The 26,597-nt window shown below is 43.7% G+C and overlaps 1 protein-coding gene across 1 annotated transcript in view; it reads right to left on the reverse strand.

Moving 5' to 3' along the window:
• tmtopsa (teleost multiple tissue opsin a) overlaps positions 1 to 23,956 on the reverse strand; it is a 104,812-nt gene extending 80,856 nt beyond the window's left edge. The window contains exon 1 of the mRNA XM_080185471.1: positions 23,537 to 23,956. Coding sequence (XP_080041597.1) covers positions 23,537 to 23,912 — 376 coding nt within the window. The 5' untranslated portion in view covers positions 23,913 to 23,956. The remainder of the gene's footprint in view (positions 1 to 23,536) is intronic.
• Positions 23,957 to 26,597: the final 2,641 nt, after the last annotated feature.

The following is a 26,597-nucleotide window of genomic DNA, read 5'->3' on the forward strand; positions in this document are numbered from 1 at the left end:
TTCATCTCCAAACTCCATGGCCTGGGCCTCAGCACTTCCCTCTGCTACAGGATCTTGAACTTCCTAACTCACAGATCACAATCAGTAAGGATTGGAAACAACACGTCCTCCGTAATCATCCTCAACATCCAGTGCCCCACAGGGCTGTGTTCTCAGCCCCTTACTACTCCTTATACATCTAAGACTGTGTGGCCAAATTCCCCTCAATTTTCAAGTTTCCTGATGACACCACTATAGAGGGTCAGATCTTAAACAATGATGAGACAGAGTACAGGAATGAGACAGAGAATCTGGCGAACTAATGTGGCAACAGTAATCCCTCTGTCAATGTCAACAAATGAAGGAGATTGTCTACGTCAACGGGGACGAAGTAGAAAAGGTCGAGGGCTTCAGGTTTTTAGGTGTCCAGATCAACAACAACATGTCCTGGTCCCCCCATCTGACACTATAGTTAAGAAAGCCACTAATGCCTCTACTTTCTCAGAAGAGAGGGAGGGACAGGTTAGGAAATTAAAAGAGGAAAAAGAGGAGGAGATTGAGAAACTAACGGAACAGCAACAGGAGAGGATAGAGCAAATAAAAGCTGAAAAAGGACTCAGAGGTAGACAAATTAAAAAGAACAAATCAGGCAAATTTATTACATCTGGGCAATTTTCAGCCCCAGTATGAGAGAACCTATCAAGGCGTCCAGCTTACTGTTTTGGCCAAAGGTGAAGCCGAGTAGGAGGCAGCATGACTGGAAGCTAAGTGCACCGATCTGCAGGCGGCAATCAAAGTACTACATCAAGCCAGTAAAGAACTGAGATAGGCAACCGCTGACCACTGCAAATGCCAGCAAGAAATTTCATGGCTGGAATCCCCATTATCGGTTCAAAACAGATTTGTATGTACCTTTGGAACAGTACAGGAAGAGGAGATAAAGAATGCAGATTGGGAGAGTAAAAAGAGAATGCTAAACTGTACATTACACGAACCAAAGTTTGGGGTCTACCACCATCTTTCCCAGGGGAAGTCATACCCACTTGCGCTCCCAAATTCACCTCCAGTACTGATGCACCCAGTGATGACTGAACATTGGGTAGGAGTGGCTCAGGGCCCAGCTTTTACATACTTGACCCCATTTACAGCAGCACAATTGGCCAAAATCGCAAATAAAATCCCAACCTTTGAGCCATCGGTTGACCCCCCCAGTTTCTTTGAGGAGGTTAGGCAGCAAAAGATATTGCATGGAAGGGAAGAAGTAAAGTTAATAGTCATGTGCTTAAGCTATTCTGTACGGTCTGCCCTGCCAGCTCCTTAAAACGTCAGGGAAGGAGCCTTGAGCGAGCTCAAGGAAGCAATTTTGACCGCAGTAGGATTTAATAAAGGAGATCCTTGTAGGTGGATTACATAAATGTAGGCAGAGGAAAGGGGAACATCGGTCATTTATGGATCCATTTCATGGAAGTATATGGGGAATTAGTTTGGGCTAGATTAAATGAGGCCGATTCATCCAAATAGGCTAGGACATTAATGTCACACACTATAGAGGAAGGCAAGAAAGCCTGAGTTAATTTTGACCCCGCAGAGACCACACACAACGAAGCATGGGCCCTCTGATGGTTTGTTCAAGTCTGGGAACAGGAAGTTCAGGGACTCCCAAAGTCACTTTCAAATAGGAAAGCTGGAATTCTTCCGATAAGGGCTGACTAGAGTCCAATATGGAGGAATGAGGGTCGAGGAGATCACCAACACCAGAGAGGTAGAGCTCCACCTTACATAGCAGCCTGGGGAGAGATAGAAGAACATGTTTTAATTGCGGCAGCCAGGACACTTCTCCCGAGAATGTACAAGCCCCCAACACCCTATAAAGGGTCCCCAAGACAAGCAGGACCACCGTCTCCACCAGTTAGGCCAGCTTCTAGATACAAGAGAGAACACCACCCACCACCAATAGAAGGTCCCGGTCACCCCATGCATACCTTGAGTCCTAACTCACCACTATATCCAACGGTCCCCATCTATGGGACCCTATATTGATGGTGTTCAGCCTCTCCAGCCTGGGTTTGTAGCACCAGGCCGGCTAGCATAGGGAGTTCCATAGTTAACGGCGAGGTAAGAGACCACCTCGTAGAGTTCCTTTGGGAAACTGGAGGTTCCTGAAATATCCTGAATATATCAAAATTGAAGATAGACATCCTTTGGCCAACTACGGGTACAAACACATTCAGTGAATTCACGGGACACATGCAGGGGGGCTGATTACAGCCCCTGTACAGGTCTGCCTAGGCAACGAGGTGTATGACCATCAAGTGGTGTTAGTTGACCTTCCCCCAAATGCTAAACACATTCTTGGGTCTGATACCTGAATAAATGGTTCATTTGATCCAGCTAATCAATGCATTTGGCAGATGGCTACGATTAGCAGAGCGCCATCAATCATTCCAGTCTGGACATATGCTAATAGGGTTAACACAATAGGGAAATTCTGGTTTGATCCCTTACCGACTAGCAGTGGTCCAGCCTTCAGGGAGGCGCTTCAAAGAAACAAAGGGCTGTTTGCTCAGCATAAGAGTGATTGTGGCCAGGTACCTAGGGAGGTGTTAATTGAAGGGTCAGAAACTTCAGATTCAATACAGTTTCCCAGACAGGCAGAAGGGGACATGGCCAAAGTAATTGATAGTCTATTACAACAGGGAGTGTTGAGTCAGGTGGCATCAATAAACAATGCACCAATATGGCCTATAAAGAAAGCAGATGGATCATGGAGGTTAATGATTGATTATCAGGAATTAAATAAGGTTACCCCACTTATAGCCCCCCAGTAGCTACAAGCCCTATCACCATGGTGAGACAGGGAGCCCAGGCAAAGTTTTTTACTGTTCTGGATATCAGTAATGGTTTCTGGTCCATCCCTTTAAATCGGTCCTACCAGTACAAGTTCACCTTTATCTTCCAGGGACAGCAATACACTTGGACTTGCATACCACAGAGTTTCCATAATTCCCCGACCATCTTTCACAGACGACAAGCTACAAGACGAGGAAAGTTTTCCTAACTCAAGTGCTTGGTCCAATATATCGGCGATTTATTGTTACAGACTAACACCAGAGAGGAGCATGTAACATTGTTAGAGGAATTGCTCACACTCCTTCACTCATTAGGCTGCAAAGTCAATGCAAAAAAGGCCCAAAATTTGCAACTCAAGATCATATACCTAGGTATAGTGATTACCTATGGGAAGAGGGAGATCGAATAGAAAAGAATAGGCTCCACAGCGCACCTCCCACTGCCCTGAGACGTGAGTGCCGTCCGATCTTTCCTAGGACGAGTAGGGTACTGTCGGAATCATATAGATGACTTTGCCACCAAAGCAGGCCCACTGTCCGAATTGTTAAAGAAAAACACAACTTGGAAATGGAGTGCACAGAACAGAGCTGCAGCCATGATCTTATTGAATGATGGAGCAGGCTCGAGGGGCCAGATGGCCTACCCCTGCTCCTATTTCTTACGTTATGTTCTTATGATGCTGCATTCCCCCGTCTGGGTAAGAGGCCAGACACATAGATTGATTAGAATGGGAGATGAGGATAAAGGACCCTTGAACCGAGAACCAAACACAGACTCAACAGTGCAGTCCAATGAACAAACACAGGTATAGAAGCCAGGTGAGAATGTAATGATGGAGCCCCATGAGACAAATGTTTCAAAGGATGAGTCTGTGTTAGAGTCATAGAGGTTTACAGCATGGAAACAGGCCCTTCAGCCCAACTTGTCGATGCCACACTTTTTTTTGAACTCCTAAGCTAGTCCCAATTGCCCACAGTTGACCCATATCCCTCTACATCCATATTACCCATGTAACTGTCTAAACACTTCTGAAAAGACAAAATTGTATCCACCTCTGCTGCCACTTCTGGCAGCTTGCTCCAGACATTCACCACCCTCTGCATGAAATAATTGCCCCTCTGGACAATTTAAAATCTCTCCTCTCCTATCTTAAACCTATGCCCTCTAGTTCTGGACTCCTCATCAATTGGGAAAAAAGTATTGACTATCTAGTTGATCTATGCCCATCATTATTTTATAGACTTATAGATCACCCCTCAGCCTTCTGCACTCCAGAGAAAAAAGTCCCAGTCTATCCAGTCTCTCCTTATAACTCAAACCATCAAGTCTGGTAGCATCCTAGTAAATCCCTTCTGCACTCTTTCTAGTTTAATATTATTCTTCCTACAATAGGGTGACCAGAACGGTACACAGTATGTGGTCTTACCAATGTCTTGTACAACTTCAACAAGATGTCCCAACTCCTGTATTCAATATTCTGACCAATGAAACCAAGCATGCTGAATGCCTTCTTCACCATTCTGTCCACCTGTGACTCCAATTTCAAGGAGCAATGAACCTGTATCCCGAGATCTCTTTGTTCTATAACTCTCCCCAAATCCCTATCATTAACTGAGTAAGTCCTGCCCTGGTTCAATCCACCAAAATGCTGTTCATCCTTGTTCATCCCTAAGAGGCCCTAGTCTCTCCCTAGTTACTCTTTTGGCCTTTATGTATTTGTAGAAGCTCTTTGGATTCTCCTTTGCTTTATCTACTAAAACAATCTTGTGTCCCCTTTTTGCTCTCCTGATTTCTCTCTTAACTCTAATCCTACACCCCCTATACTTTTCAAAGCACACTCTGTTAGGCAACTTGTTAACGAATGATGAAACCTAAGATGTTCCAAATGATGAAATTCAGCCTACAATGCAGACCAATGCAAGATATAAGAATCTCTGACAGAGACACCCTTTCAGAATCCCTCAACCTGCAGGTTCACTGTGACTGACCGACATTAAAATGTCCACGGTTAAATAAAACCAAATCGTTCCCATGTCATCTATATAATGCTAAGACAGTTAACCGGATTACCTAAACAGTCCGACACCATGCTCTTTGGCCTACTTTCTTCAATTAACACAGAACTTCAAGGCAACAATACTAAATTTTAAAATCATCGAGGCAACTATGCTAAATTTTAAAATCATCGAGGTGACTGCTGAATTTTAAAATCATCGAGGCGACTATGCTAAATTTTAAAATCATCGCAGTAACTGCTGAATTTTAAAATCATCGAGGTGACTGTGCTAAATTTTAAAATCATCGAGGTGACTGTGCTGAATTTTAAAATCATCGAGGTGACTGTGCTGAATTTTAAAATCATCGAGGTGACTGTGCTGAATTTTAAAATCACCGAGGTGACTGTGCTGAATTTTAAAATCATCCAGTTGACTTTGCTGAATTTTAAAATCGTTAAGGCAACTGTGCTACATTTTAAATTCATAGAGTTCTGCCTTTGAACCCCAAGACATTCACGGAACGAACATCTTATCTAACCCATGTCCCGCAGGACGAACCGATACCAATCTCTTCAGGTCATGACAGACCAAATCCAATGCTATTTGAATCCCTAGGGCCAATGGTGACTGCTGCAAAAACAAAACAGGCTGCCTTGATTTTGCTGGCCAGTTTAAATAAGCTGTTTTCCAACCACTCTACGACTCGTACATTTATTAGTCTGAACAAACATTTGCTCGGCAGTGATTCACAACTGGAGAAAAAAACAACAAACGCAAGTGACAATGTTGATAGTATTAAAAAAAAAACCTGGGGTGGAGGGGTGCACGGGCAGTAATACACGTATATACATCATATATTAGATGTGATAACAGCAGAAATTACATTGATTTCCTCAGGACAACGACGGACAACAACAAATGATGTAACTTAGAATCTACCTTATCGGACTTACATCAGGATAAGCATGCAGGACACCCCAAGCGAGATGAACTTTCTGTATCCTGGCTATTTATGGTTTATCCCACCTGACATGGGGGAATGTGAGGATGCTGTGTTATGTGTGCATCACGATAAAAGTATAATGTTTGGGTGCAACAACCAGCGGCTGATATACAAAAAACCAAATGGCAGTTCAGCTGAATGTTATCTGGGTGTCACCATAGCAGGGGATTAGTGGAGATTTTCAAATGATGGGTGCATTGCAATTGGATGTCTGGCTAACAACCCAGGAAAAGGGTTAGAGCTCAGATACTCAGATGCCCCGGGATACTCAGAGGAATATTTTGACTTGTATGAAATAAGAAATAGGCAGAAGCCAACCATCCCACTCTATTTGTCCTGAAGCTACCCCCAGACTACTGAACTAAAGCACACAAGGAAAACCCTGTTAGACAACATCCACCATGAATTGGTACCTGTGGTGGTGGATATAGCTGGGACTCAATTGCCAGGGTGGTGCTCTCCCCAGTTTAAGAGATTATACCTCCACCTGATTCGCAAACTGTTAGGATGAAAGATAGGAATGGACAAAACATAGGAAAGAGAGTATTAGTTAACAACATGGTCACAGCATACAGGGCAGGGGTAGCAACCATCAACACCCTTGGTTTAGCTGACCTGGGCAATAAACTGAGGACCCAACAGGTTAAACAGACACTAAATTCCATTAATGAGGGCGATCAGGAAGATGCTGAAGGGGAACTGACTGGGAACGCAGCCAGCAGCCACATGGTTGCTGTATTAGAACGACACGCCAAAACAATCAATCAAATTATTAGGGAAAAATTGGAGGATGATTACAGACAACAGACTTTATGTAATGCATATGGACAGTGGATGATAGAGTAGCTAAGGGAAAACCTAGAGCAGATAAGCAGTGGACAGGTTCCATCTTGGATTAGTGATGAACAGATGGAACACTTATTTACGGGTAAGAAACACTCAAAGTTATCTGGCTGCCAGATGCGACGGTTGACCAAAGTCTGGTTCAATGACGACTGCAAAGGGACTCCAGGGAAAGCCCTGGGAATGATATTACGGCTCCCCATAATCACTGATGACTGGGTCAGACTGAGGGTCTTTGAAATGGAAAATATAGGGACTATTCATGGGAATATCTGGATAGGGTGTGATGATACTTTATCGTAGGCAATGGAGAAAGAAGGGAGACTCTTGGGCACTACTCTGGACAGATATCAGTGAACTGATGAATAATTGCATGCCCGCACCCAGTTTACACAAACGAGCATGCACTATGTGGCTTCAGAACAAACACTAGCCTAAATTGCTCAGTAGAAGCTCGTAACCTGGACACAGATATAACTCGGATGGCTTACAAAGCAGCAGGGAAATATTGTCACCACCTCCCTGAAACAATATCAGTATGTCGTGACACAGTGTGACATTACTAACACTACGTTCTGCATCAAACCAGACATACCAGCCAGAGTGGGTCTCATTCAACTAACAGACATTCACAAGAGGGAGAGGGTAGATTTAAACACCACTGACGAGCTCCGACAGACCCTAGAGAAGTACCATGAGAAATATGACACAAACCTAAAACCCCTATGGGAGGAGATTCAGATTAAATTGGCTACAACCCTTCAGTAAACCTTCACTGAAGTAATAAAGCAGACCCAAAAGGTGAAAAGAAAAGGTGGAATGATCTTTGGAACTGGGGCTCAAACATCCGAATCCACTCATTCGTTCTTTAATATCACACCTGGCAGTATTACTGATTTTGTTCACCCTGGTATATCTAATCATCCTCACAGTCCAATTCAGCTGACAGAAAAAGAGGATCACCCAGAGGCAGGACATAGGGTTCACCCTCGAATCACAGTCCCCTCTAATTCAGTAGAGCAATGTTTATCAGAAACCTGCTGGATTGCTATTTGCACTGATGGATGGTTAGAAATCCTATATCAAAATGTACCCCGGATTTGTGAATACTTCATTGCAATATTTGTTTGAACATTTTGTTTGTGATTGGCTTGTTGCAACAAGGGTGTTTTAGAATATGTGGTTGTTTGTATCTGTAGAATGTTGCTGTCTGTAGCTTCTGGAATGTAAATATGTTGTAGGAATGTGTTGTTACTTTGCATGCCAATGCCTGGGCCTTACTTGACTGTTGAGTGACTGGGGAATTCCTGACAGGTATTGATCCTGAGTCTGTGGTCCATCATGCTTCGCGTTCAGGATCAACAGGAGGGACTGTGGCCAAATGGGTCACCTAAAATGGTGGTTTGCAAGACCACGCTGGAATAATTGGACAAGTGCTGAAACAGATATACTGCAGCCTCAAAATAAATTGGACAGAGAGAAACAGGCTGCAGCTGCAAGAGCTGGAATAGACAGGATATTGGCCATCTCCAGGACAAAGGATACTTTCTAGTCAAACTGGCTTGTTTACCTGACATAGGGGCACCTTAACCTTTTATCTGGGAGGGAGATATGTGACCTATTTGCCTCCAGCACCTACAGGCATGGCTGTTGGGTATAAACCAGAGATCTGTGTGGCAGCACCTGACTGGACTCTAATCAGGTTGATCGAGTCCTGATCGATTGATTGGCAATGGCCAAAAGGGCGCGAAAACCAACGAGGTATAATGGGTGCTGTGCAATGGGAGAATCTCTCTCACTCTCTTCCCCAACAAATGACAACAGCGGTGACCACCGCTAGCAATGACTAGCACAAAGAGAGCCACCCCGGCCAAAAAGGAAGACTAAAGCCAAAGTATCAGACTAGACCAAAGGACCAGACTACACAGAGGACTACAGACACTGGCACACAGACAAAGGTCAATATCTGCCGGGGTCTTCACCAATCACGCAAAAGTGAAGTCAAGGTCTAGTGTTGGAATTGACCTTTGGTATTCTATACAACTTATTGTTGATTGGGTGGGTGATTAATAATTGTGTAAATAAATATTGTTGCATTAACATGAGGTCTATTCTTTGTCCACCGTATAAGGGTTAAAACAGATTGTACGACAGGCACAGCAACATCCTTGACAAGGTGGTGGTGAGCTGCCGTCTTGAATCCCTGCAGTCCATGTGCAGTGGTGGACCCACAATGCCATTAGGCGGGAATTCTAGGATTTTGACCCAGCGACTGCAAAGAAATGGCAATATATTTCCAACTCAGGATGGTGAGTGGCTTGGAGGGGAACTTGCAAGTGGTGGTGTTCCCATTTATCTGCTGTTGTGTCCTTCTAGATGGAAGTGGTTGTGAGTTTGGACGAGTCTAAGGATCTTTGGTGAACTGCTGCAGTGCATCTTATAGATAGGACACACTGCTGCTATTGAACATCAGTGTTTGCAAATGTGGTGCCAGTCAAGTGGGCTGCTTTGTCTTGGATGGTGTCAAGCTTCTTGAGTGTTGTTGGAGCTGCACTCACCCAGGCAAGTGGGAAGTATTCCATCACACTCCTGACTTATGCCTTGCAGATGGTGGATGGGCTCTGGTGAATCAGGAGGTCAGTTACTCGCCACAGTATTCCCAGCTTCTGAGCTGCTCTTGTAACCATTGTCTTTATGTGGTGAGTCCGTTTGAGTTTCTGGTCAATGCTAACCTGAAGGATGTTGACAGTGGGGGATTCAGTGATGGTTACAACATTGGATGTCAACTTAAGAACACGAAAACATAAGAACTAGGAGCAGGGGTAGGTCATCTGGCTCCTCGAGCCCGCTCCACCATTCAATAAGATCATGGCTGAACTTTTCGTGGACTCAGCTCCACTTATCTGCCCGCTCACCATAACTCTTAATTCCTTTACTCTTCAGAAATGTATCTATCCTTGCCTTAAAATCATTCAATGAGGTAGCCTCAACTGCCTCACCGGGCAGGGAATTGAACAGATTCACAATCCTTTGTGTGAAGAAGTTCCTTCTCAACCCAGTCCTAAATCTGCATCCCCTTATTTTGAGGCTATTCCCCCTAGTTCTAGTTTCACCCACCAGTGGAAACAACTTCCCTCTTCTATCTTATCTATTCCCTTCATAATTTTATATGTTTATAAGATCTCCCCTCATTCTTCTGAATTCCAATGAGTCCAGCCCCAGTCTACTCAGTCTGTCTTGTAAGCCAACCTTCTAACTCCGAAATCTACTGCGTGAATCTTCTCTGTGCCCTCTCCAGTATCAGTGTATCCTTTCTCAAATAAGGAAACCAAAACTGTACATAGTACTCCAGGTGTGGCCTCACCAGCACCTTATATAGCTACAACACAATGTTTTTAAACTCCATCCCTTTGGGAATGAAGGACAAAATTCAATTTGCCTTCATAATTACCTGCTACACCCCCAAACTAACTCCTTGAGATTCCTGTATACCCAGGTTCAACTGCACAGCATCACGCTGCAAGTTTTTACCATTTAAATAACAGTCCATTTTGCTGTTACTGCAACCAAAATGTCAAGGGGCAGTGGTTAGAGCATCTCTTATTGGTGATGAGCATTGCCTGGTATTTTGTGTGGTGTGAATGTTACTTGCCACTTGTCAGCCCATCTTAAACACAGCTCAAAGCAAAACACCTCATCTAAAACTCAGCTCAAAGCAAAACACCTCATCTAAAACACAGCTCAAAGCAAAACACCTCATCTAAAACACAGCTCAAAGCAAAACACCTCATCTAAAACACAGCTCAAAGCAAAACACCTCATCTAAAACTCAGCTCAAAGCAAAACACCTCATCTAAAACTCAGCTCAAAGCAAAACACCTCATCTAAAACTCAGCTCAAAGCAAAACACCTCATCTAAAACACAGCTCAAAGCAAAACACCTCATCTAAAACACAGCTCAAAGCAAAACACCTCATCTAAAACACAGCTCAAAGCAAAACACCTCATCTAAAACTCAGCTCAAAGCAAAACACCTCATCTAAAACTCAGCTCAAAGCAAAACACCTCATCTTAAACACTGCTCAAAGAAAAACACCTCATCTAAAACTCAGCTCAAAGCAAAACACCTCATCTAAAACACAGCTCAAAGCAAAACACCTCATCTAAAACTCAGCTCAAAGCAAAACACCTCATCTAAAACACAGCTCAAAGCAAAACACCTCATCTAAAACTCAGCTCAAAGCAAAACACCTCATCTAAAACTCAGCTCAAAGCAAAACACCCCATCTAAAACTCAGCTCAAAGCAAAACACCTCATCTAAAACTCAGCTCAAAGCAAAACACCTCATCTAAAACTCAGCTCAAAGCAAAACACCCCATCTAAAACTCAGCTCAAAGCAAAACACCTCATCTAAAACTCAGCTCAAAGCAAAACACCTCATCTAAAACTCAGCTCAAAGCAAAACACCTCATCTAAAACACAGCTCAAAGCAAAACACCTCATCTAAAACTCAGCTCAAAGCAAAACACCTCATCTAAAACACAGCTCAAAGCAAAACACCTCATCTAAAACACAGCTCAAAGCAAAACACCTCATCTAAAACTCAGCTCAAAGCAAAACACCTCATCTTAAACACTGCTCAAAGAAAAACACCTCATCTAAAACTCAGCTCAAAGCAAAACACCTCATCTAAAACTCAGCTCAAAGCAAAACACCTCATCTTAAACACTACTCAAAGCAAAACACCTCATCTTAAACACTACTCAAAGCAAAACACCTCATCTTAAACAATGCTCAAAGCAAAACACCTCATCTTAAACAATGCTCAAAGCACCACACCTCATCTTAAACATTGTTCAAAACATCGCACCTCCTCTCAAACACTGTTCAAAGCATTACACCTCAACTTAAACACTGCTCATAGCAACTCACCCCATCTCAAACACTGCTCAAAACATCGGACCTCATCTTGAACACTGCTCAAAACACCACACATCATCTTAAACACTGCTCAAAGAGACCACACCGCATCTTAAACACTACTCAAACAGACCACACCGCATCTTAAACACTGCTCAAAGAGATCACACCTCATCTTAAACACTGCTTAAAGAGACCACACCTCATCTTAAACACTGCTCAAAGAGACTGCATCTCACCTTAAACACTGTGGTCTCTTTGAGCAGTATTTAAGATGAGGTGTGGGGCTTTGAGCATTCGGCCCATCATTTCTGCACCAATTCTCTGACAGACCATCTTACCTAGACCCTGTCCCCGTAACCCTATGTATTTACTCCATTAATTCCCCTAACCTAGCATCTTGGGACTATAAGGGACAAATCAGCATGGGCAATCCACCTAACCTGTACATTTTTAGACTTCTGAGAGGAAAGAAATCAGAGCACCCAGGAAAAACCCACGCAGACACAGGGAGAACTTACAAACTCCATTCAGACTGTCCAAGGCCGCAATCAAATCTAGGTCCCTGGTGCTGTGAGGCAGCGGTGGTAACCACTTGAGGCTGGCTCAGAGTGTGGGGGGGAATATTTATCAAGACATAGAAACCCTACAGGGAAGAAGGAGGCTATGTGGTCCATTGAGTCCGCACCAACTCAGCATCTTACCCAGACCCACACTGCCCCACCCTTGCCGCCCTATCCCAATCACTCAATACCATGAGCCAACAGCAAAATTCCCGTTTTGGGTGCAAACATTAAGCTCAAATGCACAATACTAACTTTGATCTGTCGTTTGTCAAGAATGCATGTACTAAAGAAAAAGCACCTGAACCACTATTTATCATAGTTTTATAGTGATGAATGTCAATAGCCATGACTGCTGCCAGGATATCAGACAGTGACCTGCACTGGTTTTCTGCATTTAGGCAACCTTTTGGTTGTGGTTCACTTCGCAGTTGACAACTGATGTCCACAAAATGATGTGAGCAGTCAATTACATCCTGCACAGGGAAAAGCCAACAGTTTGGATGCAATTGATCGCCATGTTTCTGATGTGTGTGTGCACCTTGATGCACACACACATCAAGCCAACAAACCTCATTCATGTTCACACTATCTAATTCTCTCTGGCAAGCAGGAATGAAGTGCATTCTGCTCTTGGGGTCTCAGTGAGCTCCTTTAAAGTCATAACAGCACCAAATCTCAATATATTCAGCATCAAGGTGCACACACACACACACATCAGAAACATGGTGATCAATTGTATCCAAACCATTTTCTCCACAAGTAGACCCATTGAGGAGATTCTTGTCTGAGTAACTGCCATAATTTGCAAATCCTGAGCTCAGGCCGAGTGACAAAGATGAGTGTCATCCATACAACTTTGGACACGTACTTTGCTTTCTTCACTGATGTTTTGTGGCACTATGAGTGCCATTTTGGCTCCAAAATCGCAACTACACCTGCTCACTGACTTTCATTGAAAACTGCGCCTGATGACATTTTGTTGAGTTGGTGAACCTCAGTGAGAGGCAGTGTATCAGAGGTCTGTGCTTCGGTAAGGATACCCTTACTGAAATGTGCCACTTGGTACATCCAATTGCAACTGCAAACTCAAAGCAAGAGTGCCAAGTGTAATGCAAGTTCAGCACCTTCAGCAAGTTCACACTGAACAGCGAACAAATCAACAAATGAAGTATTTGGCTTTTGATAGTTAATACTGTCTGTGCATAAATCATTCAGAAGCAAAATGTTTTGACATTTCACTGTGAACTGTTGAACAATCAGTTGGCATTTTGTACAGGTTCCTAATAAACCTAATTTGAGTGACAAAGAACAAGAGTCAAATCTGCAATGATTGGAAACTTTGCAATTTAAAGTTGATTTATTAGTATCACAAGTAGGCTTACATTAACACTGCAATGAAGTTAATGTGAAAATCCCTAGTCACCATATTCCAGTGCCTACTCGGACACACAGGGAGAATTTAGAATGGCCAATTCACCTAACCAACTCGAGAATAGCTTCTTCCCTGCTGCGGTCAGACTTTTGAATGGACTTACCTTTCATCAAGTTGATCTTTCTCTATACCCTAGCTATAACTGTAACAATACATTCTGCACTCTCTCGTTTCCTTCTCTATGAACGGTATGTTTTGTTTGTATAGCGCGCAAGAAACAATACTTTTCACTGTACGTTAATACATGTGACAATAATAAATCAAATGTCTTTGAGCTGTGGGAGGAGGAAAGCTGAGGACCCGGGGGAAACCCACACAGACACGGGGAGAACGTGTAGACTCTGCACAGACCATGACTGAAGCCAGGAATTGAACCCAGTGCTGTGAGGCAGCAGTGCTAACCACTGTGCCACCATGCCGCATTGAAGCTGTCGTACAAAATGCCATCTTGCAGATGGATGAGCTTCTCCCGAAGGGTGCTACTTCACAGAAATCCGTGAGTCACTCATTACATGGTTCGCTGGTATGGAAAACCCCGGGCTGAAAAAGTTCAAACGTCAATTATCATAACTCCGCCCTGGTTAAAATCAATGGCCAGAACTACTTTCTCCGGGTAAGCACTCCCGGAGTAACATTTCACTGATTTATTCGATTCATTTCCTCTCGTCTTACACTCAATGAATAAAATAGATATTATGGTCGTCAGACATTCCATGTGTTTTGGCTTTATTAATATTTATTGAGCTTTTGCGCCGAGCATGGAGTACAACTGATAATGAATGCCGGATCTCACACACAGTTCGAGTAGACAACCTCATACATACAGGACCCTGAACACTAATATACTGGTTCAGTACAGGCTCAGCAATCTAATTAGACATATCGTTGCTGGGCATTGCCATCCGCTCCACCCTCAGATCACAGCACGCTGCTCCTAATCTTTCCTCTGTTAAATTTGACCAGATTTTACTGGAAAGAAATTAAGAGCCTCTGAACTGAACTGACCCATGCTGTTCGTAATCATGACTCCAACTGCTATTTGGCACCAAGCAGAGCTCACCCGCAGAACTGCCAATGGCCACCACGGAATCTGCTTCAACTTTATGGAAAGTAGCATGTCGCAATGATTTCTATACAGCTGCTGTATTTGCATATCAACTATCACCATTGAAAGCTCGATTGAGTGGTTATCAGTGAGATAATTGTTGCAGACTGTCAATGAATAACCTGATCTTGCCTAGAAAATTAACAATTACAAATGGGCACCCTCATTCCTTCAGATTATGAATTACTTTAGGAGATTTTAACATTTTTTTGTAACTGTCTTCTTTCTATTTCCTTTTAAATCTTCTGTTTCTATTTCTCTCTGCGCCTGTTTTGAATCTAATTCGCCTTCCCTGTTAAATCCTCCCACTGTTTCATTCTTAATCCTTTAATCTCTTTGGTTAAAGGTATTCCTTTGGTCATTAAGGTGCCAAATGTCTTCTCTCCTTCACCATATCACCCAGAGCTAATGGTGCCGGTCAAGAGATGGCACGCTGCAGGAAAATCAGACCTGTTCTTCCATTCTGTGTTAGCTCTGGTGTCCTTGATGTGTGTTCGTCATTGGCCATGCCGCCTCCAGTTCTAATTTACTTCATTTTAAAAGAATCTTAGCAAATTGTGGCATGAGTTCGCGATTGGAGTGTGGAGAACACAACAGTTTAATTGGACCCAGTAGTACCACGGCTGCGAATTCTAGGTTTTAATATGTTCAGAGTCTTTACGTTCATCAGCTGCTGTGGAAATGTTATAGAACATAGAACATAGAACATTACAGCGCAGAACAGGCCCTTCGGCCCACGATGTTGCGCCGACCAGTTAAAAAACAATGACCCTCCAACCTAAACCAAACCCTTTCCATCCATAAACCTATCCACGGATCTCTTAAACGCCCCCAAACTAGGCGCATTTACAACTGCAGCAGGCAGGGCATTCCAATCCCTCACCACCCTCTGGGTAAAGAACCTACCCCTGACATCCATCCTATAACTACCACCCCTTAATTTAAAGCTATGTCCCCTCGTGCTAGCTTTCTCCATCCAAGGAAAAAGGCTATCACTGTCCACCCTATCTAAACCTCTAATCATCTTATATGTTTCAATAAGGTCCCCTCGTAGCTGCCTTTTTTCTAATGAAAACAACCTCAAATCCCTCAGTCTCTCCTCATAGGACCTCCCCTCCATACCGGGCAACATTCTGGTAAACCTCCTCTGCACCCTCTCCAAAGCCTCCACATCCTTCCTATAATGTGGGGACCAGAACTGCATACAATACTCCAAGTGCGGCCGCACCAGAGTTTTGTACAGTTGCAACATGACGCTGCGGCTCCTAAATTCAATCCCCCTACCAATAAACGCCAAGACACCGTATGCCTTCCTAACAACCCTATCTACTTGATTCCCAACTTTCAGGGATCTATGTACACATACACCTAGATCCCTCTGTTCATCCACACTATTCAGAGTCCTACCGTTAGCCCTATACTCTACACATCTGTTATTCCTGCCAAAGTGAATTACCTCACACTTCTCCGCATTAAACTCCATCCGCCACCTCTCGGCCCAGCTCTGCAACCTGTCCAAGTCTTCCTGTAAACTAAGACACCCTTCCTCACTATCTACCACACCTCCGACTTTGGTGTCATCAGCAAATTTACTAATCCACCCAACTACACCCTCATCCAGATCACTTATAAAAATTACAAACAGCAGTGGCCCCAAAACAGATCCCTGAGGCACACCACTCGTAACTGAAGTCCATGACGAATACTTACCATCAACCACCACCCTCTGTCTCCTATCTGCAAGCCAATTCCTGATCCAATTTCCTAAATCACCCTCAATCCCATACATCTGCATTTTCTGCAGAAGCCTTCCATGGTGAACCTTATCAAACGCCTTACTAAAGTCCATATATACCACGTTAACTGCCTTACCCCCATCCACCTCTTTGGTCACTTTCTCAAAAAACTCAATAAGGTTAGTAAGGCACGACCTACCCTCCACAAAACCATGCTGACTATCTCCAATCAATTCATTACTCTCCATATAACTATAAATCCTATCCCTAATAATTTTTTCTAAAACCTTGCCCACAACAGAAGTGAGACTCACCGGTCTATAATTCCCGGGGAAGTCTCTGTTCCCCTTCTTAAACAATGGGACAACATTCGCTAACCTCCAATCTTCTGGCACTATACCAGTGACCAATGACGACCTGAAGATCAGAGCCAGAGGCTCTGCAATCGCCTCTCTTGCCTCCCAGAGAATCCTAGGGTAAATCCCGTCCGGCCCAGGGGACTTATCTGTTTTCAAACCCTCAAGAATATCTAGCACATCCTCCTTATCAACTGCAATACTGTCCAGTTTACATATTTAACAAAAGTGTCCAGTTTATTATTTAACAAAAAAAAGTGTCCAGTTTATTATTTAACAAAAGTGATGAACACATAAAAAAGAATGAGTCTTGTTTCCAAAGCTCCTTTCCACCGATAAAACTTTAGTCTGTACCTTTAAAAACTAATTCAATTTACCTTTATCACGCCTAACATTTAATTTCAGCTTCGCGCCATCCACTGGATTTATTTAAGTGAACACGTGAGTGAGAACTATGTTCTACTAACGAAGGGTATACCCAACCATGTTTAAGAACATAAGAACATAAGAAATAGGAGCAGGAGTAGGCCATCTAGCCCTTCGAGCCTGCCCCGCCATTCAATAAGATCATGGCTGATCTGTCATGGCTCAGTTCCACATTCCCGCCCTCTCCCCATAACCCTTAATCCCCTCGCTTATCAAAAACCCATCAACCCGCGTCTTAAAAATATTTAGCGAGGCAGCCTCCACCACTTCAACGGGCAGAGAATTCCAGAGATTCACCACCCTTTGAGTGAAGAAGTTCCTCCTCAACTCCGTTCTAAACCGCCCCCCCTTTATCTTGAGGCTGTGCCCCCTAGTCCTACTGTCTTTTTTGAGCGGGAAGAGCCTCTCCACCTCTATCCTATCCATCCCATTCATCATCTTATACGTCTCAATGAGATCTCCCCTCATTCTTCTAAACTCTAACGAGTACAAGTCTAGTTTATTCAGCCTCTCCTCAGAGCTCAACCCCCTCAACTCTGGTATCAGCCTAGTAAACCTCCTCTGCACTCCCTCCAAGGCCAAAATATCCTTGCGTAAGTGTGGCGACCAAAACTGCACACAGTACTCCAGCTGCGGCCTCACCAATGCCCTATACAGCCGCAGCAAGACCTCCCTACTTTTATATTCAATCCCCCTCGCTATGAAGGCCAGCATCCCATTAGCCTTCCTGACCACCTGCTGCACCTGCAGGCTGGGTTTTTGCGACTCATGCACAAGGACCCAGAGGTCCCTCTGCACCGTCGCCTGCTGCAGTTTTTCACCACGTAAGAAATAGTCCTTCCTACCATTATTCCTACCAAAGTGGACCACCTCGCACTTGCCAACATTAAATTCCATTTGCCATTTCCTGGCCCATTCGCCCAGCCTTTCTAGATCCTTCTGCAGACTCTCCACACCCTCCGCACAATTTGCCGTTCCCCCAATCTTGGTGTCATCAGCAAATTTCGACACCCTACACTCGGTTCCCTCCTCCAGATCATCTATATAAATGGTAAATAGCTGAGACTCCAGCACCAACCCCTGGGGCACTCCACTAGTCACCAACCACCAATCCGAATAGCACCCATTAACCCCCACTCTCTGCCTCCTATTTGACAACCAATCCTCTATCCACGCTAACACCCTACCCCCAACTCCATGCCCCCTTACCTTCTGCAATAACCTTTTGTGAGGTACCTTGTCAAACGCCTTCTGAAAATCAAGAAAGACCACATCCACCGGCTCTCCTCTATCCACCGCCCTAGACACATCCTCATAGAACTCCAATAAATTTGTCAGACACGACTTCCCTTTAACGAAACCGTGCTGTGTCTGCTCTATCAAGCAATTCCCCTCAAGATGCCTCGCTATTTCCTCCTTGATGACGGATTCTAACATTTTACCTACAACAGACGTTAAACTAACCGGCCTATAATTCCCTGCCTTTTGCCTGTCACCCTTCTTAAACAACGACGTAACATTAGCCGCTTTCCAATCTTCCGGCACTTCCCCGGAATCCAGCGACGTCTGGAAAATAACCACCAAGGCATCCACTATCACCTCCACCATTTCTTTCTTTATTGCGAGAATTTCTGAAATATTGAAAATAAAGTCAGTTTTGGGTATTTGAGAACTCGTTTTCGCATGGCACACTGATAGTAAGTTTTCAATCCTCTTTGTGGTCGACTGGTAATACTTTGGAGCGGAGTGTGGCAGGGATTCATTCCAGGAAATCCAAATTATGCAGCGATTTGTGCCCTGGATTTCAGCATTATATTGTACGTAATTTATCTCACTGAAAACATTTGTGTTGTGTTTTGACAACACAAGCACGCATTTACACATTTCCACGACTTTTATAACGGAATCTGGGTTGACATCGAGATGTGGGTATGCCGGCGTTGGACTGGCGTAAACACAGTAAAAAGTCTGACAACACCAGGTTTTAGTCCAACCGATTTATTTGATAATAGACTCACAAGCTTTCGGGGTTACCCCTTCGTCAGGTGAATGGAGAGTTCTGGCCTCAGACAGAGCATATAAAGCACAGACAGTTTAGAGATTACTGATTAGAATGCGATTCGCGATTCGCATTCTAATCAGTAATCTCTAAACTGTCTGTGCTTTATATGCTCTGTCTGAGGCCAGAACTCTCCATTCACCTGACGAAGGGGCTAACCCCGAAAGCTTGTGAGTCTATTATCAAATAAATCGGTTGGACTAAAACCTGGTGTTGTCAGACTTTTTACTGTGTTGACACTCGAGAACAGCACTGAAAGCACCGTCCAAGGTGCTGACTCTGGTGGAATGTTAGATGGGGACATCGGCTGACATCTTAAGTGGATTTAAAAAGATCCCATGGCATTATTTGAAAAAGAACAAGTGGGTTTGCGAATCAGTCATTAGTCTCGCTTATTTATGTGACATCCCCTATACAAATTAGCTGCCACCTTTCTTGTATTACAATAACAACTACATACACTACGGACGTACTTCCCCGACTTCAACGAGTCTTTGGACATCTGCCAGGATATCGGAACATACCAAAACACAAACATGTGAACAAGGGTCATGTGTAACTCCAAATCTGCATCCATCTACCCCCTATAACCTATCACCACCTTTCTCACCAACAATCTACCTATCTCTGCTCTAAAAATATTCAGACATTCTGCTTCCATCACCTTTTCAGGAAGGGTTCCAAACACTTACAAACGTCTGAGAGAGAAAAATTCCCTCATCTCTGTTTTAAATTGACAACACCTTATTTTTCAATAGTGACCCTAGCTCTAGATTCTCCCACAAGAGAAAACATTTCTCTACACATCCACCTTGCCAAGATCCCTCAGGATCTTTTATGCTCTAATAATGTTACTTCTTACTCTTCTAAATTCTAGTCGATATATGCCTAGGCTGTCCAACATGTCTCATGGAACAACCTACCTATTCCACGTATTAATCTGGTAAGAGTTCTCTGAACTGCTCCCAATGTATTTACATCCTTTCTTAAATAAGGAGGCCAAAACTATACAGTATCCCAAAAGTGGCCTCACTAATACCCCATACAACTGAAGAATAACCACCCTACTTCTGTATTCATTTCTCCTTGCAATAAATGGTTGTGTTCTATTAGCTTTCCTATTTAATTACCGTACCTACATAATAGCCTTTTTTTATTCATACATTCTTACAGGTTATTTCTGCACCTCAGAGCTCCACAGTCTCTCACCATTTAGATAACATGCTTTTTTTATTCTTCCTGGAAAAAAATGACAGTTTCACAGTTCCCCACATTATATTCCATTTTGCCAGATCTTTGCTCATTTACTGAACCTACCTACAGCTTTTTGGAGCCTCGTCATGTCCCCCTCACAAACTAATTTCCTATCCATCTTTGTGTCATAAGCAAATTTGGCAACCATCCCTTCTATTCTTTTATTTAAGTCATTTATGTAAGTTGTTAACAGTTGAGGTCCCTGTGGCACACTGCTTAATACATCTTGCCAACCTGAAAAATACCCATTTATGTCTATTCTGTGTTTTCTGTTAACCAGCCAATCTTTTATCCATGCCAATGTATTAACCCCTACGCCAAAAACTTCTGTTTTATGCAAATCATTTGATCTGACACGTTATCAAATGCCTTCTGGAAATCTACATTCACCAGTTCCCCTATGTCCACAGCACAGGCTGGCTGACCTGTAGTTTCTTGTTTCCTGTCTCCCTCCCTTTCTGAATAATAGTTACATTTGCTATCTTCCAATCTAATGCAACCTAAAAGTTAAAGCTAATTTATTAGTCATAAAAAGGCTTACATTAACACTGCAATTAAATTACTGTGAAAATCCTCTAGTCACCAAACTCCGTCGCCTGTTCGGCTACACTGAGGGAGAATTTAGCATGGCCAATACACCAAACCGGCATGCCTTTGGGACTGTGGGAGGAAACTGGAGCACCTGGAGGAAACACATGCAGACATGGGGAGAACGTGCAAACTCCACACAGACAGTGACCCAAGCCAATATTCAGCTCCCAATATATGTCCACTTTCCTCCATGTCTTCATAATAGCTATTAGATTGTACTTATTTATTTCTATGTGTGCTCTTGGTTCATCCATTTTGTTACTGCTGACCTTCCCTGAAGCTAGCAGGTTTATTCGGTCACACGAGCTTTTGGAGCACTGCCCCTCCATCAGGTGAGTGAGACTACCAAATAAACCTGTTGGACTTTAACCTGGTGTTGTGAAACTTGTTACTGTGCTTACCCCAATACAAAGCTGGCATTTCCACATCATCCCTGAATCTAGGGAATTTTGGAAAATAGAAGTAAATACATCAACTATCTCACTAAAGATTATTTTTAAAATCTTAAAATGATATCCATCAGGATTTGGACACTTGTCAGCCCGCAGCTTCAACAATTTACCACTTCTCTGGTGACTGTAATTTTCCTCCCATTTCCTAGTTTATAGCTGCTTCTGGAATGCTACTTGTATGACTGATGCAAGATGCAAATTCATCTGCCATTCCATTATCAATTCTCCAGACTCACATTCTGTGAGACCAAAGCTCACTTCATTAACTCTTTTTGTTTTTAAATATTTATGAAAACTCTTACTGAGTTTTATATTTCTGACTAACTTTCTCTTGTACTCTAATTTCCCCCTCCTTATTAATCTTTTGGTCATCATTTGCTGTTCCTTACAGTTCGTGCAATCTTCTGACCTGTCTTTGCACAAGTTTATGCCTTTTCCTTAAGTTTGATACTAGTTAATCACGGATTGTTTGCCCATCCCTTGGATTTTTTCTTGCCCCTTGGAATCTATCTATTTTGTGCATTCTGAAATATCCCCTTAAATGTTTGCTATTGACCTAACTTTTAACCTAATTTGCCAATTTTTTTTAGCCAACTCACCTTTCACAGCATCATAATTGCCCTCATTTAAAATTAAAAACAGAGAACTGGATTCTCCAACCTCACTTGCAGCCAGGATTCTCCCCTCCCGCTGCAGTGAACAGAGATTTGGCTGAGCATCAAATCCTCTGTTCTCACCTGCAGTGGCAGCGGGCATGAACGGCTGAGGAATCCCAGCCATAGTCTCAAACCCATTCCTCTCCCTCAAACTGAATCCAAAATTCAATCACACTATTGTTGCTGCTACCTGGGAGTAACTTCTCTATGAGAGCTTTAATTTCTCCCATCTTGTTGCACAATACCAGGTCCAGTAAAGCCTGCTCCCTGCTTGGCTCCAGAATAGGTGGTTCTCAGAAATTATCCCAAAAACATTCAATGAACTCTTCATCTAGGGCGTTTTTGCCTATCTGACTTTTGCAGTCTGTATATAGACTGAAATTTCCCATGATTACAGCTGTGCCTTTCTGACAAGCTCCAATTATTTCTTCCTTATTGCCTCACACTACCATGTGGTTACTGTTAGGGGGCCTGTACACAACCCTCACAAGTGATTTCTTGCCTTTACCATTTCACATCTCTACCCCAGCCGTTCCCACGACCTGGTTTCCTGAATTTAGGTCATCCCTCTCTATTGTGCTAATACCATCATTAACTAACAGATAAACTGGAAAAAAAAGTCTCAAAACTGTTGGACAATTGAAAAGTCGGTAGTAACCATGATGTGAAGTTGCTGGCATCGGACTGGGGTGGACATAGTAAGTAGTCTCACAACACCAGGTTCAAGTCCAACAGGTTTATCTGGTAGCACGAGTGTTCGGAACGCTGCTCCTTCATCAGGTGAGTGGAGACTCTCCTGAAGAAGGAGTGACACTCCAAAAGCTGGTGCTACCGGATAAACCTGTTGGACTTTAACCTGGTGTTGTGAGGCTATTTACTGTGACAATTAAAAAGACTGAGGATCCTGCCCTCAGAGTCCATCCACCTCAATTGCAGTCACACACACTCTTGTCCCTAACCATTGACCAAATCAGAAGTCCTTATCCTGAAAGGTGTGACTGCCTCCTGGTACAAATAATCCAGGTAATCCCATTCCAACCAACACCCCCCCCCCCCCCACCCCAGATCACACCCCATCCCTGATGCATCTATAGTTCAGTCTCCAGCTCATAAACTCTAGGGCTCCAAGTTTACAGATTAACTGCAGATTCCTTAATATTTTATAAGACTTCACATTTACCACTTTCAACAGCAAAAGATGGATACAAGATTTCTCTGCCCACCCCATCCCCTCTTTTCTAGCCCACACCCTTTTGAAAGTTACTTATGCTGACATGGGAAGGCTGAATGATTATTGCAGTCAATCTCACCGAAGAAAGCGTTGGCGAATCCGTACCAGACACAGCCCAGGTCCCCGATCAGCCAGTGGCCCTGGGTGCTGGCGGCGAAGCTGAACGGGGTGCCCAGGGTGCAGACGAGCAGGTCGCTGAGCGAGATGTTGGCCAGCAGCAGGTTGACGGGCGAGCGCAGTGCCTTGTACCGGCAGAAGAGGAGCAGCGCCAGGAAATTGTTGGTGAAGCCCAGGAGGCCGATGACCCCCAGGCATGCGGCCGTCACCTGGTGGCCGGTGGGGCTGAGGGTGAAATGTCCAGCCGTGCCCGGCTGGTAGAAAACCCCTTCCTCGCCGCACACACCCCGAGACGCAGCCTCCGAGCTGCAGTTCACACTCAGGTTCAGTGGCAGCATCTCTCAGAAACTGGCCCCCCTTCCCTTCCCGGTGCAGCAGCTCAGACAACAGCAGAAAGTTTGGAATGAACACCTCTACTTAAAGCAAGTCAACGGAGTGTTTGAACACTCCGCCGGAATGTTGTGTTGTTCTGCCTTTTATATTAATACCCTCTGGTTCTGAGTCCAGATGACGTGTGGGTGGGAGAGTTATAATAAAGCCCCATCCCCACCCCCGCCCCCCTCGCCAACACACACTCTCTCTCTCTGGAGAAGTAGCATTGAGCAAGGCGCACAGCAACACCGTGTGCAGGGAGAAGTCCTTAACAAACAGCCCGCAGTGCTATAAGCAGGTACATACCTGGGCTAAGACTGCTTCGCCTGTGTTCGCTCTCTTTAGTGAGATGTCGCCCTTGGACTGAAATGGGCACATTAAGAAGTCTCACACCAGGTTAAAGCCCAACAGGTTTATTTGGAATCAGTCAGCTCTCTTTAAACACAGCCCTGTCCTCCTGACTCCAAGTAAGAAGTCTCACAACACCAGGTTAAAGTCCAAGAAGTTTATTTGATAGTAAACCCACAAGCTTTCAGATTGCTGTTCCTTCACCTGACTAAGGTACACCGTTTCCGAAAGCTTGTGGGTTTACTAACAAATAAACTTCTTGGACTTTAACCTGGTGTTGTGAGACTTCTTACTGTGTTTACCCCAGTCCAACGCTGGCATTGCCACCTCCTGACTCCAACCCAGGTATATTGGCTGCTGTGCCCGAGCGCTGTTTGAAATTAGTGTGGGCTAAGGTTATCTGAATGGTAATTCTACAACACCTCGGTTAGCTCTGGTGACTGGAGTATGTCTCTCGACCCCATCCTGGTGCCTTTTTAGTGTGGAATTAGCAACATGTGCACGATGTTTGTTTCAATTCAAAGAGGAAATTACCTGCCACATCAGTCTTAATTTCACTTGAAAGAGAGAATCGCCAGGGGGAAGCACGCTTTGAAGTTTGTCCTTCTTTGCTCTGTCAACCTTCTTACATTTGCTGTTTCAATCAGCAAGTTGCAAAGAATTCATTTTCAATGTTACAAACAAACCGCACACTCAACAGTACAGAGGTCACCAAGGGTTTTTTTCACTCTGGGGGTGAGGCGTTCAGGTCAGTTTAATTTGCAACATTCAAGCCCTGGATTTGCCTGATCTCTGACACTGTGAGCCTCCTGTAAATGTAAAAGTGTGAACTGACTCCATAGGGCACAGTGATTTGGACAGGCTGAGAGAGTGGGCATATGCATAACCTATGTCAGACTCCTATTTATTGACTATAGCTCAGCATTCAGCACTATTATTTCCATGAAACACATCTCCAAATTCTGTGGCCTGTGCCTTGGCACCTCTCTCTGCGACTGGATCCTGAACTTCCAAACTCACAGACCACAATCAGTAAGGATAGGCGACAACACCTCCTCCATGATCATCCTCAACACCGGTGCCCCGCAAGGCTGTGTTCTCAGCCCCCTACTATACTCCTTATACACCTATGACTGTGTGGCCAATTCCCTTCCAATCCTATTTTCAAGTTTGCTGATGACACCACCATAGTGGGTCAGATCTCAAACAATAATGAGACAGAGTACAGGAATGATATAGGGAATCTGTTGAACTGGTGCAGCAACAATAATCTCCCTCAATGCCAACAAAATGAAAGAGATTGTCATTGACTTCAGGAAGCATAAAGGAGAACATGCCCCTGTCTATATCAACAGGGATGAAGTAGAAAGGGTCAAAAGCTTCAAGTTTTTAGGTATCCAAATCACCAACAACCTGTCCTGGTCCCCCCTGGCTGACACTATAATTAAGAAAGCCCGTCAATGCCTCTAATTTCTCAGAAGACTAAGGAAATTTGGCATGTCAGCTACGACTCTCACCAACTTTTATAGATGCACCACAGAAAGCATTCTTTCTGATTGTATCACAGCTTGGTATGGCTCTTGCTGTGTCCAAGACAGCAAGGAACTCAAAAAGTCGTGCATGTAGCTCAACCATCACACAAACCAGCCTCCCATCCATTGACTCTGTCTACACTTCCTGCTGCCTCGGAAAAGCACTCAGCATAATTAAAGACCCCATGCTGTCTGGACATTCTCTCTTCCACCTTTTTCTGTCAGGAAAAAGATACAAAAATCTGAGGTCAAATACCAACAGACTCAAGAACAGCTTCTTTCCTGTTGCCATCAGACTTTTGAATAGACTTACCTTGCACTAAGTTAATCCTTTTCTCCTCCTTAGCTATGATTGTAACATTTAATTCTGCACTCTCACGTTTCCTTCTCTATGAAAGGTATGTTTTGTCTGTTTGGCATGCAAGAAACAATACTTTTGACTGCATGTTAATACATGTGACAAAAATAAATCAAATCAAAACAAATGCAGTATAATGTGATAAATGTAAGGTTATCCACTTTGATAACGTGTGAAGTGAATTGAACTGAACATGGAGTGGTTGCTTCTGCTGGTGGGGTATTCTAGGATGAGGGGTTACAGTCTTTGGGTAAGGAGTAGCAAATTTAAAATATAGTCGAGGAGAAACAACTTCTCACAAGGGGTTATGAATCTGTAGAATTTGCTACCCCAAAGTGCAGTAGATGCTGGGAGGTGTTAGACAGATTTTTAATTGATAATGGATTTGTGACCCCTTTTTGAGCCTGTGGCAA

Source organism: Carcharhinus amblyrhynchos, chromosome 3, assembly GCF_965287045.1.
Source record: "Carcharhinus amblyrhynchos chromosome 3, sCarAmb.v2.hapA, whole genome shotgun sequence".
In the NCBI taxonomy this organism is placed as follows: domain Eukaryota; kingdom Metazoa; phylum Chordata; class Chondrichthyes; order Carcharhiniformes; family Carcharhinidae; genus Carcharhinus; species Carcharhinus amblyrhynchos.